The sequence below is a fragment of the Phaethon aethereus genome (genome assembly GCF_964289735.1).
Source record: "Phaethon aethereus genome assembly, chromosome: 4".
NCBI lineage: Eukaryota > Metazoa > Chordata > Aves > Phaethontiformes > Phaethontidae > Phaethon > Phaethon aethereus.
Genome location: NC_138578.1, coordinates 18066096 through 18086620, shown reverse-complemented (window position 1 = coordinate 18086620; position 20525 = coordinate 18066096). Strand labels below are relative to the sequence as shown.

At 35.2% G+C, this 20525-nt stretch overlaps 1 protein-coding gene across 3 annotated transcripts in view; it reads left to right on the top strand.

The window, feature by feature from the left end:
* Nucleotides 1-20525, top strand: part of LRBA (LPS responsive beige-like anchor protein) — a gene marked incomplete at its 3' end in the record, with an annotated part of 428602 nt that overhangs the window by 119154 nt on the left and 288923 nt on the right. For all 3 annotated transcript variants that reach the window (XM_081999652.1, XM_081999651.1, XM_081999650.1), the window contains one exon: nucleotides 1782-1843. In XM_081999652.1, coding sequence (XP_081855778.1) covers nucleotides 1782-1843 — 62 coding nt within the window. The remainder of the gene's footprint in view (nucleotides 1-1781; nucleotides 1844-20525) is intronic.

The window sequence follows — 20525 nt, the reverse complement described above, 5'->3', positions numbered from 1 at the left end:
ACTGTCAGTTCTGAGAAGAATTCTCTGGTACTTCTAAGATGAAGACTCAGGTACATTCATTCACAACAATGATCATGGCTCTTCCTGGTGTTGGCTTAAATTGATTGAGCTTGAGATGATTGAGTTCTCTTTCTACTGGTGGATTTCTCTGTTTAAAAACTAGGCTCAGTTCTGCAGTGCAGACATTAATACCCTCCATTTAAAAAAATCACGTTTATTGGAATACTGTGAATTTAGTAGTGAACACCAGTTTTTCAATTTTCTCATAATTTGGTTATCTCATATAAATTGCTTTGTCCACTGATTTTTAGACTGAAAATTGCAGTTTTTGTTTGGTTAAAGCAGTGAATTAAATTAGGGCCTGAGCTTGTTGCAGCTTCCAGTAATGAAGCACTCCCATGTCAGAAGCTCATGGTTACTTAACTTGAGCTGATCGCTTGCACATGAGCTATGTTTGCAGTAGTAGATCTAGTTGCTTCCTGGGGAATTAAAGTTCTTTTTTTTTTAAAAACATTTTTGAAACTACTTGTTTCATGGACTAAGACAGGCATCCTGTACGTAGTGCTGAACACAGTTAACATTGTCAGAAACACAGAGTATCAAACACTGGTGTTTTACTGAAGACTGCTGATACCAAAATTGAGACTTCATTAAACTTCACTGAAATTAAAGTTATTTAGTTTAGGAATTTAACTTGCCTACCTTTTGGGGTAGGAAAAAAGTAGCAGGAAGAATTGTGTGAATTGTCTTCTGTAAGACTGAAAAAGATGGGGATTCTACTTTTGATTATATATGCTGGCATCGCTTTAGCTGGTAAATATTTTAATGGAAGCTGCCTTGTGAACAAATTTATTTCATTAATTTAAGAAGAATAACGAGAAAAGAGATTTTTTTTTTTTTTTTTCCTCAAAGATTTATTTTCCAGGGAAGTAAATATCCTATGTAGTTATAGTTACTTTTTTTTTCCCTTGCCTGAAGACACAGAAAAGGTAATCTGGTTTCAAAGTATTTTGACTGAAGTATAGATTATATACACAGAGAGAGGAGTATTTCATAGATTGGGTGGCCAAAAAAAAAGCAGGAAAATTATTGGGAATGTATGCACTGTCTAGACAAAAATAAACACATGAAACCGATTTTTGGGCCTAAAACCCCCAGTTATAGACAAACCCAAATCAGAATGTGAATACAAATAATAATAATAGTCAAATGAGGTTATAAACAATTGAGAATATATAATAGGTTACTGCTTGCACTTCTGCTAAGGTTTAGTGTGGGGTTAAGGGTCAAAGTACTAATAAGAGTGTTTGGGATGTCTGCTGCCATGAAACAAAATGGAAACTTGATTGATAGCTGGGGGCTGAAAGGAGAACGTGCAATGGAGAAAGCAAAGGTCATAAAGCCATTTCCCTTCTCTGCATATATAATGACCCAATCCTTCAAGAAATAGCAAAATATAGATACAGTGGATTAATATAACATATGTTAACCACACTTCTGATCATTTTGACATACAAACGTTTATGAAACTGTGAATAATGGAGGTAATGTATTGCTATTAGCTGCATCTTTAGAAGTGAGGCATGGAATTTATGATCTCCCTCTCACATACTTTTATTTTGTGCTGATAAAGTACAAAATTAAACTGTAAGTGGTATGAGAATTTCAGCTTTCTTTTGACTGTCAAAATGCTTCTAATCTTTTGCACTTCAGAATAGTTTGTGTTAACAGCTGGTGCCAAATAAGCATGCATTTATGTATACCATTTTTTCCTTTTGTAGGTCTTGTGTGCATGAAATCTAGCAGTTCAGTTGTGGAGCTAGTGATGCTGCTTTGCTCTCAGGTGAGGTTTAAGTAACAATGTTGTCTGAAACTGCTGTCTTTGAGCACGGTGGAAATGACAGTTAAAATTTTACTTAAATTTGGCTTTAAAGTTACGTGTCGTAGGTAAAAAGATTATGTGCAAGGCGTTCTGATAAAAAAAAATAAAATGCATAATAATTGTGTCTGTTCAGTTGGAGAGATAAGGTGCTAAGGGTTTTATGTTACCTTACTATTGAGCATTTACAAACCTTGATCGTGGTGTGCCTAAGTAATTCTGTGCTGTCATTTTCATAAGATAAAATAGGATTAATAAAATATTAAGGTTATACAAACAGATTGATTTCTGCATCTTGCCATGCTGAATCCTCTGGGATGAATAGAATTTTACCTTTTGCGTAGCGGTTATGAAATGAGTGATAAATACTTTTGAAACCCTGTCATTCTTAATTGATTTGACAAGTACTAAGAATTTGAGAAAAATTTAAGAAAGCAACCATGGTTGTCAGCAGTTTGGGGCATTCTACATTCCTAAAGGCAAAGTGATTTTAGATATTTAAGAACCTGAGAATTGCCTGTCCTTGTGGTTAGAAAAGAGCCAGGGCCCAAGGAACTTTCTTAAAATTGGGATATGGATTTTCCTTTTGGGTTTCTTGCTTTCTTTTTTTGTAATTAAATGGAAGACTGTTTTTATTGAGCCTTTCTTTTGGTGCCTTAAAAATGATACCTTTCTGGTAGTAAATTCCCCTACTTAAAACTTTAAAATAGCCTTTTTTAATGGGAATGGTATTGGTCTAGAGGTCAAGGGTTCTGACCCATTTGAAAACCTTTGACCTTCATTTACAACCCTTATGGTTTGCTTGCCTGACGAATAAGGATAATGCAAAATTAATGTTTCTTCACATCGATTTATTCGTTTTAGTGCCTATATTGCCAAATTTATTTAGAGTGTGCTGATAGACATTTCATGAATACAAATGAAAGAATCATAGAAGGTGTGAAAAATCGATAGTCTGCATTGTCAATAAAGTGCAATAAGAACAATCACTTCTGGAGATTACACCTAATAGATTTTACAATGAACTAGTGAAGAGTAGTTACATTTTCAGTGAGCTTATTATTAATGAATGTATCCAGAACTTTGCTCATCTCATTTTCCATCTTCCTCAAGAAATATAGCATATTTTTACCCTGAAATGAATTTAGTATTCCTTATGTAACTTTTTGAATTTAGAGATGGTTATTTTACATGTGGGAGTACTGGAAGTGGACATTGTTCATGACTTCTAGAATACAAATTTGCTGCTGATTTAAATTAGAAAAGAATCCTTGCTAACCAAGAAATCCATATACAAATTTTACTGTTCATTTTTTAATGTGTTAGAGTACAACTAACCTGAGTATTACATAGGTGTCTGACAGCTTGATGTTACCATTTTAAAAATTAGTTTTTGGTATCCGTGCTGCTTGTATCAATAATGAGTGGTTGACCTTTCCTTCTTTTTTGGTAAGGTAATCTAATCTTTTTTAAAATCATGTTGTGCTCTGTACTGTACGTCACTTGTTTGGTTTTGGGAAGTGAAAAGGATAAGGAATAAATGACGTGCTCTAATGCATCTATTTGTCATATGTGTCACAATGCCACTTAATGCTAATCTAATCAAATTGAGGATATCGTGATTGCTCAGCAGTGCTAGTTGCAGAGACTGAGGTTGTTCTTTGTGAAATAGTAGAAATAAACCAATAAAGCCACAAGGACCTTAAAGTCTTTTTAAAGCTACATAGCAGCTGTAATTTTTGGCAGAATATGAAAAATGATGTGAGAAATGAATCTAAAATTAGCTCCAGATGTATACAGATTGTTCTGGGGTGATAATTACATTTTTCACTTTGAATTTTCCTAATTCAAAGAGGTCAGCATGGCAATCACAGAAGTGATTTATTTTGGTAAGAAGTGAACTGTCTTTTGCTACATGAAAGCTTGAGAGATATGAAATTGAATTTCAAGCCGACATTTTACAGATACTGGGAGGAGATGGGGTTGAGCTTGATTGATTTTTTTTCTTTTTTTTTTCTTCCCCCCCCCCCCCCCCCCCCCAAGATAGGGTGGGAAGTGAAGTGATATCCTTTTGCTAAAATTTTAATTAATTTTTAAGAGGAGATGGAGAGGATGAAGTGCCAAAGATCAAAAGATCAGGTCAAAAACTAGTTTTTAATCACATAAATAATGTGGCATAGTTACAAAGTAAGTATCTGCAAATTTGATTTAAAACTTCACAAATTTGTCAGCCATCATTTTATGAAACTGAAAGATTGCTCTGATTAATATCTCTGCTGTTTTTCATGCTAAACTCTTTCTGAAAATTTGTTTTAAACATTGTATATATGATGTAAGCACTTGGGTTGTTTTTCTGAAACATCTGAATTTTTTCTGACATTTATTTAGATTTATGGCTGGAATATGTGTGTTTTTTCTCAGAAGTGCAAAATGGAACAGTAATACCTCACAGTAATTTTTTCATAAAATTTTGAAAATAAAGCTCTTTCCCAGGAGAAGTGATTTAAAAAAAAAAAATCAAACTATAGCATTTCGTGAAACTATTTGTAACACCTGGATAATTTCTTCGTTTGTTTAAAGTTCATATATTTAGGCATATGGAAAAAGATAATGGCTGTTTTGGGTTTTTTTGTTTTTGTGTTGATATATTGTTTTATGTTTAACACAAGGTGAAAAGAGAAACAGGTGGTTTGAGAAACAGACAAAAGGCTTTTTCTAAGACAAAAACAGTTGTGTGTTTTGATAGACATGCTACATTTTGAGATGTGTCTCTGTGTGTATACTTACATTTATATAAATCTATCAAAACATAAAGAAATCCTTCATTTAATATTACTGCAAAGTGTTCCTGCTTATTTGACATTAATATCAGTTTTGAAAGAATCGACGTTGCATTCAAGGCCACTTTATAAAAGCGTTGTGCTGCTCATCCTAATTCAGTCTGACACACATTCCAATAACACTACCTCCCTTCTAGGGTTTAAAACTAAATTTATGGCTGAGCATTGTGAAGTGCATCATTTAAAAATGGTTTCAACCCAAAACATCTAATAAATAAATAATGTGTATGGCTACTCAGTAGCAGACTTTCCAGACTAGAAATCATTCCATCGGATACTCAACAGTCCACTATCGGAGAGGGCTGTCAGATAAATCTTATAGTAGCTGCATTCATGTCCTGTAAATCACATGTTATTGTCTGAGCCTTCTGCCAGGTCATCTATTCTTTTCCCATTTATCAGAAATGCATACAGTACAGTGAACCTAGAAGCACCATCTAGTCTGGCCTGGCATCCTGTCGGGGTAATTAAACCAGCCAAAAGAGAGAAGTCCTGTGTCTATTAGCCCTTTTAAATGAGTGACGTCAGGATGTTAAAGGTGCTCATACGCTATTGTGAGACAAGGCTTTTGCGTGGGGAAACTGTGGTATCACCCCTGAATAAAGCATTTTCGTCTAAAAGGATTCTCACTCTATGCTTAAAACGCAAAGGGGCATGTAAGAGTTGAGTGCATGTTTATCCATAAAGCAAATACGCTACTGTGCTTCCTTTCATTTGTCAGATCTTTTCTTGAAATACAGGACTAAGTTGGAAAAACTATGATCTTCCCTACTCTCTTCTGAAGGTGTTAAAAACATTTGTCTGTTGCTCACATACATGAAGCGTTTGTCCTGTTACTGTAGCTCTGACGTGAAAAGGTACAAAAATAGGTGAAATAGATTCCATAATTTTCCTTGATGCTTTTGAATTGACAGAATTTACAGCACTTGAAAAATGCTTCTTTTTGTAGTAAATCAACTGAATTGTCAGTGGAATATCTGTGAAAGAGCTAATTAGGTGGTTCTTGTTAGATCCATCTTTGACTTAAGAGCTTTTTTCTACTGAATCTAAATTTTCTAGACCATAAAATAAACTTACACTAACGGACTCAAATACTCTTCAGCTCTTTGTATAGCTTCCTAAAATTGGTGGAATGCCACCCAACCTTTATAAAAGTTTGCAATTAAAAATTGATGAATACTGCGGCAACTTTTATGAGCCCTCCACCACCACAACCTGCACATACACCCTGCTTGCTGGTTCAAGGTATAAAAGCTTCCTGGTTCCTCCTTCCTCTGCTGCCTGTTGTTTCAAAGGGATTGAGGGCATGTTCTTGATAGCTGATGGCATATATAAAACCAAGACCAATGTTTTAATCTCTAGGTATTTTATCTTCTAGAAATATTAATGTGATATATTGCAATACAACTAAATAGCTGTAGCTATTAGATTTATATTGGACCTTGATGAAGTATATCTTTCATGGGGAGATGGAAGAGGGAAGCATAAACTCTTGATACCCCAGTGTTTTTTTGTGTGCAGAGATAGCATCTGCTCATATGGCCCAATGAAATATGATTATAGTTGAATGTCATGTACTGTGCTGATAGTTTTTGGCATTTTTTTTTTTTTTAGAGAAAAGCATGATCCAAGGCAGTGCATATGCATCTTAAAAATACAGCAGAGGCTGATTAGTATTATTAAAGCAGAAAAAAAATACATTGTGAAAGTTGGTCTTACTTCCTGTGCAGGCAAACTTACAAGTCTTCAGCTCTCTGTATTTTTCTTGTCTAACTCAAGTCACCAAACCAATTATCACTGGTGAAATGGTGAAATGTTTGCAAAAGATCTTTCTTTAGCATGATCTTTCTTTCATATGCTACTAAATCACTTTGCCAACAGATTCTGTTTCTCATGAAGAAGTCAATATTAATCTTTTGCATGGGCAGTGTCTTAGTTACATCATATGCAACTGTATGAGGCTTAGTAAGGCCAAGTGCTGGGTCCCGCACTTCGGTCACAGCAACCCTACGCAACGCTACAGGCTTGGGGAGGAGTGGCTGGAGAGCTGCCCAGCAGAAAATGACCTGGGGGTGCTGGTTGACAGCCGGCTGAACATGAGGCAGCAGTGTGTGCAGGTGGCCAAGAAGGTCAACAGCGTCCTGGCCTGCATCAGAAATAGTGTGGCCAGCAGGAGTAGGGAAGTGATCGTGCCCCTGTTCTCGGCACTGGTGAGGCCGCACCTTGAATACTGTGTTCAGTTTTGGGTCCCTCACTACAAGAAGGATGCTGAGGTGCTGGAGCGTGTCCAGAGAAGGGCAACGAAGCTGGTGAGGGGTCTGGAGCACAAGTCTTATGAGGAGCGGCTGAGGGAACTGAGGTTGTTCTGTCTGGAGAAGAGGAGGCTGAGGGGAGACCTTATCACTCTCTACAACTACCTGAAAGGGGGTTGTGGTGAGGTGGGTGTTGGTCTCTTCTCCCAAGTAACTAGCGATAGGACAAGAGGAAATGGCTTCAAGTTGCAGCAGGGGAGGTTTAGACTAGATATCAGGAAAAATTTCTTCACTGAGAGAGTGGTCAGACATTGGAACAGGCTGCCCAGGGAGGTGGTGGAGTCGCTATCGCTGGAAGTGTTCAAAAAATGTCTAAATGTGGCATTTCAGCATATGGTTTAGTGGGCAGGGTGGTGTTGGGTTGATGGTTGGTCTTGGTGATCTTAAAGGTCTTTTCCAACCTTAATGATTCAGTGATATCTCTTACTCTGATAAGGGATCTTAATCATTATAAACAATATCAACATGTGCCATGCATTCATGCACCCGTACAAGCAATATGATAGTGTATTTCCTCTAAGGAAGAGCAATAGGATGGTAGTTAAGCTTTTGATTTTTTTTCAGCAGATTTTTTGCACACATCCTGGCCTCCTCACTCCTATCCCCTCCCACCCCCTTACTTAAATGTTTGTAAAATGCAACAGGATCTTCAGGCTTTTCTGGGTATCCTGCACTCAGAACAAAGTTTTGTATCAATGATCCAAATTCATTACCTCAGGAATGGATTTCTGCAGCATGTTCTAAAATGTGGTAAGCCTTTGAATTACTTAGAGATTTTAGTTGATGTAGAAGATGGCTGGTTTTCAGTGTTTGTTACTTGCAGAGAGAACACATTATGCTGATGCTCTGTAATCTGCACTGGTTCCTAAGTTACTTTTAAGTGCAATTTGATGTGATGGATAACTATAGTGATCACTATGAAGTTTTAATTGAATTGGGTATAGGTTATCTAAAGAGCTATGTCACTATGATACTATGGCAGCTGAACTTAACAGAAGCACCAAAACTCTAACAATATCCTGGTTTAGATATGAAGAAAATAAATGCTTTCTGAATATTTTTTATGTGCCCCAAGTGTTAGATGATGACACTTTAATCAAGGTAAATTTTTTTTAAGCTAGTTACTTTGTGTTCTAACAGCTGAAAATAAGTTTTAAAAGGATCTAATAATCCTTTAGATCCACAATCTAAAAAATGTATATGTTTTGGTACAGAGTGTAGATTTTGTAGGGGAGTTGTAAGCTGCCAAATGACTTTCTATCAATTTTAATGCATGTTCTAATTTCCTTTTAAAAGCCATTTAGAAGATACCGGGAGTTGGAAGTTTTTCTTTTTATACAGTGTGAACTTCTGCCAATAGGATCTTTGTTTTTACCAAAGATGAATGTAGCCATCTTTGAGTAAAAAACCACCAAGAAACGTTTCAAGTAGTAGATTACTTTTGTGATAAAATGGTTAGAAGCATAACTTTATTAAGCAAACGGAAGTGATTTAGATCTTAACAAACAAAAATAGAAAAAAGGGCTTCCCAAAGTCTAAATTGTTAAGTTGAGGGGAAGATGTTGCATGAATCATGGCTGTATTTGTGTTGTATTGCTAACTTTGTTTGCAACATTAGGAAATATTCAGTGATTCTAGTGTAGTATGAAGGCACTGTATTAAGATGCACTGAAAAATACTTCACCTGCAGGTATGCCAGAGACTTCATAGTGTATTTTTTTTTTGCTTGTGATCTTTCGAAGAATTTGAAGATTGGAATAATATCTGCCAGCCTAGCTTTTTGTGTACATGGTAGGTGGCTGTGGAAGGAAGTGAGAGTATTCAAAATTATCCTGCTCTGCTATAGATTATTTAGATTTGGAAGCTGCCACAGGTCTGCTTCATACCAAGTGGAGCTAGGCATATTCATAAAACTGTATAAATCTTAACATTTGAAAACATGGGATTGCCAAGAATGTTATTAATTGTTATGCACATAGTAGTAGGAACATTTTCTAGTGCAATTTCCACTGGCTGTGGAATCCAGACCCCTTAAACACAGTCCTTTGGTGTTTGGATTTTAGGTACTATCTTGTCAGTAAGTTTTCTTCTAACAAAACAGAAGGTTAAATTATCAAATCCGTTGTCTAGATCACTTGGATCCTCCATTACACTTGATATATCTGGGCTTTTTTATGCATAGTGTAGCTTATTTCCTTCCCGAGTGGGAGTTATTCTTCCATCTCTGAGGATCTCATTTTGGGTGCTGAAAATGTATATTGACAACTTTCATGCTTGGTATATATCACTGAGCAGAGTACCTGGAATAATTACAAATTGATTACCTGTATTATGGATATTTTGCTGCTTGCTTCATTGAACTATGTTATACATTCTAAGTGTTTGAAACTGGAGATCAGTTTGGTGGATAACTGTCTGAAGTGTAGTTCTGATAAGATTGAAATAAATGGAAACAGCTGGGAAAACCTTTCCTTTGAACTGGAGTATGTTGAAATTACATTTTAAATTAGCTGCGGGTTTTTTTTTCCTTTGACCTAAGCAGTATGTAGATTTTGTCTCTTCAGAACTAGATTATTGTAATATGTTTTGTGTGAAACTCCAGGATAACGTAAAATTTGTCTGTTGGAATTTCACTCCTACTTTGACTTCCTGTTGCTTTCTAAATTGTTCGAAAGTTTAATTGCCTATAATTGCCTGCAATATTTAACCTGTTGAATTCCATGGAATTGCTTGGAGAGCACTCTAACATGTTTAAATAGGAGTTTCTTTCAAACTCCTATTATTCTTCATGATAATCATTAAGTTTCATGCTTCTCGGATTCCACTTTTAGTTTGCTATGCTTAAGATATGTTTATACTCTGTCCTTTCTTTTATGTGTACTTGTTGGCTTCAGGGATAATGTGCTTTGTTTAGCATTAGTATGACCTACAGATAGGGAGTTTAAAACATCTGTGTCCATCACTAGCTAAATTAAAAAAAAAAAAAAGAATTCTGATAGGTTATTGTTTCTGCGTGAGTCTGTGAAGTAGATGTGTATTGGCAGTTTGCTTAGTAGTAGAAATCCAAGGAAGTTTGTAACTTAAACTTTGCTTTTGCCTTAAGTGTGGAAATACATTGGAATGTATTGGGAATGATTTGCCAATACTGTATGAATAATAAGTGACGTTTTCATGACTTAATGGTGCAGTAAGCACTTTATAGTTATATCCTGATGGGTAGTGGTCACAGTAGTTAAAATGTGTGAGCTAGTACTTTGGCTTTATCTCTTTATATCTTTCCGTAATTCTTAAGTCTAGGAGGGTACTTTAAAGGTTTGCTTACCCCCCAGTTTGGAGTCAAAATGTATGATGTGGGCTTTTAAGATGAGAAAAAGCTATGATGTGTTAGTTTGAGAAAAACAGAAGAATATCTGATATGTTACATTTGTATTAAATGGGGTTGATGTTTCGCATATTAGATATACATAATTGTCAAAGCAATAGAATTGGCTTCCTAACTAAAACTCGTTTTATCTAGGCCTACGTTTGACCCACTGGAAAATGCCCTCTGCAATTTGCAACCACTGCATTTTGAAGTGTTCCACAAAAGCAGGCTATATTGGCTGCAGCTGCAAACTGAGAAAAGTAGTGTGAAAGAACTGGTGTATTTTTGGTTTATGCTACACAGCTGTTTTCTGCAAAGTAATCGGGAGCTTTGTGCTATTGAACAAAAATAGGAAAATACATTTATATATAAAGAAATTGGCATGGGTGCTACATATTAGACTAAGAAGGTGTGTAGAGAGGTACAAGTGGATAGGTATAGTAAAGCCATGATACTTTGATGTGGACTGATGTGAAGCACTGTTTCTTGGCACAACACACTTGCAGAAGTCAACATAACTTGCAGACTTAGGATAGAGGAATGGATAAAAGGGTTAAAAACCACAAAACTGTTCTTAGAAATAGTTTGCCACACCGGAGTGGAGAGAGATAAACTTTGCTAAGGTCATCTTATGAAAACATAATTGTTGCCTACAGTGAAGTTCTGGGGGGAAAATGAGGATTTTTCCTCCCTAATTTTTCTTTTTTTTGAAGTACAATCTTTAGTGGTTGTTCTGTTAAGCTTTTCAGATGTTACAGGCTCTTACCTATTTATAGAAGAATTAAATAATAATTTAAGAAAAATTCTCTTATGGAATTAAAATTACTTGAATTTGGTCAGGAATCCAGGATATGGCGTTTGTGTGAGTTTAAATGGAAATTATGTCTGCTACAGACAAAAATACTAGTCTTTAAAGCTGTGCTGCTGAGAATTTGTATGATTGATGTATACATTTTTATGTTTAGGGAGGAAAGTAGATTGTCTAATGTAAATGTGAATCTTGGGTGTGGTAGGGGAACAGGACAGCTTCGTTTCCATGAATGTGCACTGCTGCAGATGTTCAAAATGAAGGGAACATAATTTAGCTACAGAAGCAAGACTTTTCTGCAGAAAAAAAGGCATCCTGTTGCTTCACCAGCACACTAGGACTTAAAAAAACACCACCATTTAAGATGAGTTTTGTGCAGTGAGAGCACACCCTGTGGCTTGGCAGTCTAGTCAGAAGGATGATACCATGCTGACTTTATAACTAGATCTTTGAACAATATTCTCATGGGTGGTAAATGCAAAACAAAGTAATATCAACTGGCACTTAATTCTGTGAGCTCCCTGCTGATGGGGCTCTGCACTGAAATGGAACTCTTCCTGACAGGAAGTCAGCCGCGAAGTGTGGAGACCTCTGAAAATAAAGTGTGCTTTAATTTGACACCCTGCTGTTTTACAGCTAGTCTGTTTAATTTGAGACTATGGAAAGAGGTTTAGTGGAGGGGAGGGGTATGAGATTATGGAAAGTTCAGTGAGCGGCAATGTTTGTCGCTGACTTTATACTAATTACAAATATGTGCACATTTTTGTTCATGTTAATAAACCAAATAATGTGTGTCTGTTTCCAAGCAAAACTGCTTAAAAAGCTCATGATTTGGGGAGCGGTGCTGTTTACTCAAAGTTCTGGCAGGAGAAGCTTTGCATAGTGGTGCTGCTCAGTTTCTTGTTTTAACCTTTAGTCTTATTTATGCTCATCAGTGCCTTTTTACATATCTCTGCAACTGGCAAAACATCTGTCTCATCAGAGAAGTTGATGATGCACTAATCTTTCAATAAATATTTTAAGATAACTTGTCTCATAATTCAGATTATGCAACAATCAATATGATATTGAAGTACGTCTGGTAAGCGTTAGATTCTAGTTCTGAGTCAAATTTGGTTCAGAAGAATCAGCTAGATTTTCCAGTACCTTCTGAATATTTACGAAGAGATTTATTTCTATTTAAAACAGAAATGGTTTTCTTTTTCTTTTTTTTTTTTTTGAAAATTTGCTTTTGCTGAGTACAGGGGAGGATTTGCAGTGAAAGGAGAATATTATTATTTAACATGTTTATTGTAGCAACGTATAGGGACAGATGAGAACAGAGCCCTGTGGTGCTGGGTGTCATGTAACAGTGGAATAATGGATACCCATAATATTTTAGTCTAAATGAAGACAACAGATGCAGGATGAGGAAGGGAATGTAGTATGCAAGTGGAGTGTAATGGAAGAGACACATGTTAGTTTTTCTGTTTCTTTTTTTTAATTTGATTTGATTTAGCTTCCTTTTCTCTAAATCTTTTCTTAAAAGATCTGCATTAGGATAGCGTTACCCAAGGGAAAGATAAGGGACAGGTTTGGACATCCTGTCTTTTCAGTGAAGAGGTGGGATTGGTTTACATATTTTGTTTTCATTCCCTCAAAGGTATGATGATATATATGATGATCCTGTTCATTGTTTGCACGCATTCATTATGAGAATTTAAATTGAAACTAAGCTACATTTGGGGAAAAAAGGGTAATATAAAGGGCTTTTAGTTGCAGAATAGTGTTCACCGTGTGTATTGTTGAGGGGTTTTTTTTATTTAAATTTATTTAGTTAAAGCTTATCAGACGTTGGGCAGGAAGGTTGCTGCTGTTTGGTGGTAGAGGTGACGAATGTTGCTATCGGTGGGATCAGTCCATCACTACTAGTGTAACTGTGCAGTAGTCAGTATACTGTGATTTTTTTTGTCCTTCTAATTAGTAGTTCACCTTGGAAGACAATTTTTTCCATGCAGTGGTTTTACAAAAATTCAAATTAAATTACAGTTAAATGAAAATGCACTGAAATCAAGAGGCAGTTGCCATATACTCCTGCTATTCCTCAATTTGTTTTCCTTTCTCCTTAAAAATGACGCTGGCACTGCAACTTGATTATTTGGATCTCTTCCCTCTGTTTGTCTTACGTTGTGCCTTTTCCTCACGTCTGTTTTTCTGACTCATCTCCTTTGACTTATAGTTTCTTGCTTCCCATTGTTGCACATTTACAGAACTGCCTGGTACTTTGATTTCTCAATTAATGTTTAAGATTTCTGTTCCTATTCTTCCTGAAGCTACTGTCTTTCATCTCAGCATTGAAAATAGCCGACGGTTAAACAACCTGAAGAGGAAACTGCAGTGGAAAAGGTTTGCTGCTAGATGAACTCAAACCTGACCCCTAATTTCGTTTCATGAGGAGTCATGGCAACAGCCAGCTAGCGGGAGAGAGAAAGGGAGAGGCTGCCCAGGCAAATTGCTTCCTCCATCAGAAACTGTGGACCTGAAATCAGTGATCCACTCATTCAGTTTTTCCCCATTCTACAGTTCGTCGTTGTACTGGGACCACAGAGGAACAGGAGTTTAGCATAGACTTACCTGTTTCACCTTAACGTGACATTGGTTCTAGGGGTAAAATTTTATTCATGCAGTCATGAGTTAGATCACTATAAAAGGCATGTAATAAATGTTTTTTATATACATGGTCATACTTTTTTGAAACTAGATAGAAAATAAAGTTTATGAGTATTGATGATGTGCAGCATTTACACTGTAGTATTTATTACTGAACATTTTATTTATGCAGAAAGTGATATTTTTATATTTTTGTATGAACTTTTGGATTAAGTGATTTAAGTTTTCTTTAATTACTAAAATTCTGTTTTAAGAATATTTGGTATCACCATAAATTATGACAGCTGCAACCTATGTTGAGATTTGCTGGCTGTATGTAATTGTTAAAGATTGTATATGCTGTAACATTTTATGTAGTGTATCTTTCATAATGGTGTATGTTTTAGCATAGATCTGTGTAGTTTGTAGAGAAGACAACAGTTGTCACTTTGAGAGTAATCTCATAGCATAAAAGGCATTGTCTGGCAAGCTGACAGTTTTTTATTTAGTATTTTACTGAACAGTGTAGTACTTAAGTATGCAAACTACTCCAGCTCTCTCTATATATAATTTATTTTCAGAATCTATAAAAACTTATTGTGACTTGAACTCCAACTTTTAAGTATTGAAATTAAACTCTCATTGTAAGGTAGTTTTAGGCATTTACCACTAACAACATAATACCAGTTTATAGGAAGCTCTGTTTACATGGCATATCCCAAATGGTTAAACAGCAGGGGAGTCTTCTGCTTTTAGTTAAAAAACTGCTGTTTCTGTATGGCTTATTTACTACTTCTTTAATTCTTAATGTAGTGTGCTGTGGAATTGAGCATGCAAAAGTCAGCAAAGAGTTCTGTTTTCTGCATCTAATGTTATTACTTGCTGTACAATAATAAAGGCACTATTTTATTGGGTTAGTTGTAATTAACTTCAGCACTAGGCATTGATATAAATCATTCCTAATCTGTTTTCTTTACTTTTTCATTCTTTTAAACTGGTTTAACATAGCTTCTTTCTGTCATCCTTTTACATAAGGACTAGGGTTGTAATTGCTTTTTTGAATTAGGCTGTTGGAAGCTAATGTGCATGTTGATCCAAGAATTGATTAAGGAACACTAATGAATTTCATAGAGCACTTTTAGAAGATTTGTAGTAAATACTGTGTAATAAATACTCTATAGCAGTGATCTGTTATACCATTAGAATTCAATACTGTGTTGTCATGCTGTGCAGCTGGAAAATATTTCAGTATAAGAAACTTTTATTCTGTTTCATAGTTAAAATAGTAAACAGTTTTGTAGTTATGAATTAAAAAAAAAAGTGTTCCAACTCTTCACCAGACTATGTTTTATGAAAGTAGCTATCGTTATTATAATCTTTGTTTCTGTGTTTTATCACAGGAAAAATACTGAAGCATTTTCAGTTTTACTTTTTTTTCTCCTCAGTCTTGGTGTTTGATACCAACTGGACCGTGTGCCTTTTTGACTGATTTATCAATACACTAGTGTACTGCAGTATTTCCAGCTGTTCCTTAACAGCATAGGTTTGAAACAAGAATGTTAGGTGTTCTTTTCAGTCAGTTTTACAAGACTGAACATGTTTGTTTCTTGAATTTCTTGTCTTTTTTGGGGGTAGATAATCACACACACAATCTCAGCCTACCTTTATAGTTCATTAGTTAGTTTGATATGAGTGTGTTTGGAATATTTTCCCACAACAACATGCTTGGTGTTCTGTCTCCACTTGAGAAGCTATCTCATCCAGTTAATTTTTACACAATTTTCTCCTAGAAGACTCACTAAAATTTTTAATACAAAGACTTTAGTTGTGTACTGTCACTAGCTGATTTTTTGACAAAAAGCAATGTCTTTTTAATGGAATGCCAGCAGTAAATACTTTTTATTGTAACTGAGTGTGTTTGATAGTTTAAAAGTCTTATAAAAATAATTAGCTCTTTTATATAGTTGTAATGGCAACCTTGCAAGTTTCCCCTGGAGCAGTCTCTAATGAACAGGCCTTGATTTTTCCAGTTGGGCTTTTAGATTCCCTGAGGACTTGACTTCAGACCTTGAAGGGCAGCAGCTGCCATTTGTCTTAAGACTGGAGTTGCCAAACAGACAGACCATGTACTAATAGGACACATTTGTACAGCCTGAGTATGTGGAACCCTGATAGAGGCCTAATGATGATCATCTGTTGAGAGCTTGTAGCTGGCCAGGGTTAGAGTAACTTTTATCACCCTTATTGAAATCAAAACCTCTGTATTGATCAGTGAGATAGCTTGACTTGTTACACAGATGCCACGTTAAAGCTTTCATAGACAAGCCATTGTTTAGTGTGGAATAGTATCCATTGTTTAAATTTCAATAAATTGAAGCCTGTTTGATAAGTTTTCCTCCTGATGAGATGTTCTGAATTTTTGGGATAGTAGTAAATATTTTTGCAAGCTCTCTCTTTTCTCTGTGTCAAGACTCAGCAACAGTGATGTTCTTCTGTAGAGAAAGGACCAGGAATATAATTACTGACATTAATTTTTTCTCAATCAATTTCTGATAGTTCTTCCATTATTGATTTATGTTTTTTCAATTTTATTTAAGCATCCAGGTATGACTGTATATATACTGAATAACATTATGTCCAAGTGTGTTATTGTGTTCCTCTTACATTAACATCCTTGCAAAATTTTTCTGTTTTGTACACTACTTAGCATGTGCTAATTTTGATATTAAATTGCTATGTAGAGTTTCTAGATACGTTTTCCCATAATTCCATGTTGGTTTCATTTTTTTTCAATGGAGCTTTGTAGATTAAAACAACTTAAGCATGCTGCAACTCTTTAAAAGTAATTTATGTTTGCAGATATTCTGCTTAACATGCAGTCTAACTTTTTTTTTAATTATGAAGAACCCAGCTGAGATATAATCTACTTGTCACTATATGTTCTTTATTGCTGAGTTCAAGCCTGTAGTGGATGTGGTGCTGAGAGAGTGCTGACACCAAGTGCAAACACTGCTGAAAAGTTCTTGATAGTTTACTTTAGGCACTTAAAGATTAGTATATCTCTCTATGAACAAGTTTTTCATGCAGATTTGACCTTTACTCTAGGATATAATATGTCTCTTAGTCCTATGTTAACACATTTTCCCACCCTGCTCCTTAGTGCTCCATTCATAGTTGTCAGTACCAAAGTCATCCTTCTCCTTTGTTTCATAACCAAAATAAATTATTAAACCACCACAAGCTTTATGGGAAGGACAGATTAGCAAAGAATTTGCTCTTTTTTGCTTGCTTATGAGTGTGTATTTCAACTGTTAGATATAATTCTTAATTGTGGAATATGTTAGCTTTGCTAGAAGGATATTTTTTTAAGTTTCCGAGAAAAATGGATTATTAAGGCGTATGCATGTGTATGTATATATGAATGAAAGTACTAGTACAGTTAGCTAGAGTTGAAAATAGAGCATTTTTATCTATTGAAAATGTTTTAAATATTCTGTTAAAGATCCATGTTTAACTGTTTAGCCATCAGACCACTTGATGGATTGGTCTTGCAAATGTTTTTATATAGCTTGAAGAATATGTATTTTTTTAAATAATTATTTGAAATATGATTATATGTCTTTCCTAGAAGAGGAGGTATATGTCCATTTGCTGCATACAGGCAAGCACTTCAAATTACAAACCAACAAAAATGTTTATCAACAAAATTTTCTTGGCATTTGTTTGAGTGATTAGAGCTTAGGAGTGGCGATATTGGATTAGATAAAGGTTCTACCTTGCTTATTGTTGTATCTTCAACTATATACACTGAGAGATGCTCAAGAAGAATAGAATAGGACAAGCGTGTATGATACTTTTCCACTCTCCAGCTATTTTAAGCTTGGGGTATTTTCTGAATTAGATGTAGTTTCTGTGTATTTAGTCAATATCAATGTATTTTCCTTCTGTGTATTTGTGCAGTGTCCTCCTGATCCTTTGACAACATCCTTTGGCAATAGATTCCCCTGATCTGTAATGCACTGTGTAAAGAACCACCTGCATTTCTTTGTTTTGAAGGTGGCTCCTACTAGCTGCTGCTTGCAGAAAATGCTTTTGGGCAGGCTTGTTTGGGTAAATAAGAAGCTCCTGAAAGTATGAGATCTGAATGAGGATATTCAGAATGAGTAGGAAGCCAACAACAAATGGAAGAAAATGACTGATCAATAGAGTTGACACTAGAAAATTCAAGTTCAACGCAGAATTTTTAAAGAACTTCTCCACTTATCTGATGATGCCATATGATTAGAGACATACCTTATTTTTAAGAAAAAAACAGGATGATCAAGTAGTATAAAAGACTTTTCAGTGCATTTGACGACAGATAACTACACGTGCATATGTAGCTGAAATGAAATAAATTGGGACATAGAATTACTAAAGATTGTTTTGCTAGACTAATCTTGTTGTTGGTTATGGTCTAAAGTCTTTGGCCAAAATGCATTTTCTAGGCACAGGAAATGTAGCAATTTATACGAGTTTTATTAGAGCATTTGGTACTGTCATACAACTGATCATTAGTTAGAATTAATTAAAAAACCCACTGTGAAATAGATTAAAAAAACCCAGCCTGACTCAAACGGGCCAACAATAGGTCATGATATAAACCTTGAGGGAGATTAGTAGTTTCTGAAAGGAGGAGTTTAAAACCAGTACTGTTTAATGTTTTCATTTAATGATCCTTGCACACTCAGTAAGAATGTGTTAATAAAACTTGTCGATGATATAAAATTAGTGTTATAGAGGACTGGGATATTATTTTGCTTATGGCAGAGTTGTGCTGTAGCTACAGGAAATGTAATATGTTATTACATACAGAATTATAATTCAGATGAGGTTTGAAGCACCATTTCAGGAAGGATACAGTACTTGCGTTTTATCTAGAGTGCTTATGGAAGTGTTCACAGATTCCATTAAGGAAGTAGGTGAAGCAATAACGAGCTAGGAAATGTCCGCATCAGACATAGTATTTGAATAAAATGTGATTTCTTATTACAAGGATTCTCTCCTCGTAATAGTTGTTTTTTTTCATTGTAGCTATTTGTGATAGTGTTTAGTGCTTCTAGGTTTTTTTCCTGCTTCATTATTGAGTGTACAGTGACCAAAAACATTAAAAGTAGGTTCTGTGTTTCAAGTTACTAAACATATATAGCTGTAGGAAATGATGGTCAACAGCTTAGAACAGGTATGAAATTATTGACTTGGTTGATCTTCCTTTACAGTCCTTCCTTAGGAAAGTGCTGAAATGTGTTTTCTAGTTACTTAGTTGCATTAGTGGTTGGGTTTGAGGCTTTTAACGTGTTTTTTCCCTAATACCTTTGGGAGATGGATAACTAAGATGTTGATATAATAATGCAATATGCATACTGAGTGTAATTGTTTGAGAGAGAACATATACTGTGGGGAAATATCGAATGGATCATGAAAGATGATGACCATTAGTCTTTTCTTTCAACTATTAAAATTAGCTTTAGGGTGCGTTCAGCTGTGATTTATGAAATTGTTTAGACTAACGCCTTCTTTGATGATGTCTGATGTAGAGAAAAATGCTGAAAAGTATCATGATAAATGCACTTTCTTTTCACTTTTGGCAACCTCCATCTTCACCAATTAAATTTTCAAGTATTGTAGTGAGCTCTCTTAAAGAACAGAGCAACAGATGGACAGCGTCATAAATGGAAAAAAAGATTTTGCTTTTCTTGAGTTTTTACACATTTAAGCTAACAGAGAATATTTTCAATTATCATATGAAGCTAAGTAGTTAGAACTTGATATTAAATTTAAAAAATACTCTCATGAGGATTAGTTGCATATGCTATTTTGTTGAGAATATTAGCAGCTAAAAAGTGTTTTGTATTTGTTTTTTTTTTTTCATAAGTATAAATGCTTCTTAAAGCTGTTTCAGACAGCTTACAGACTAACATGAAACCATGTAATGGTGGCCATAAGAAGGCAGTAGGGGAGAACTGGGGGAAGGATGATGGGAGAAATATTAGTAAGGTGTATGTAGCAATAAGGAGCAATGGTGCTACTTGATGTAGCCTCAAAAAAAAACCCCATATGTGATAATATGTAAATGGCACTTAGCTGGTGCTTAGAATGTTGCTTATTAATGCATGTAAATGAATTATATAAAAAGTAATGAAATACATTTATAATTCACTATGAATAATACATCACAAATTCCAATTATTCTACTCTTTATTCTGACTACTTGAAAATTGTAATACATTGTTGCAACTTAAGCATGATAAAAGAGTATGTTGGGCCTGGAACATGTCAAGCCTTGAGAGATCAGACTTATAGTCACTCCCCTGCATTTGAAATCTGGAAATGTGGTTTTGTTTTGGGGGGGGTAGGAGGGGTCAGGATTTAAATTGTAAAGAAACAACATTGTTCTACTGGCTTTTGTGTATGTCTGATCAAACCTTCATGTCACTGACTGAGGTAATTCTGCAACAGGAAAAAATGTACTGTATTGACACTGGGTATTAAAAACTCCTACAGTCAGGAATCTGAAATTTAAGAGATATTTGCAGTTTTGCACTTTTTGCCTGTTTTGGAGCTGATGAGATTTTTGAAAACAACCATGGTGATAGAAGTTATGATGTGAATAATCATTAGGATTATTAGTTCATACAACAGAGACTGAAAAATC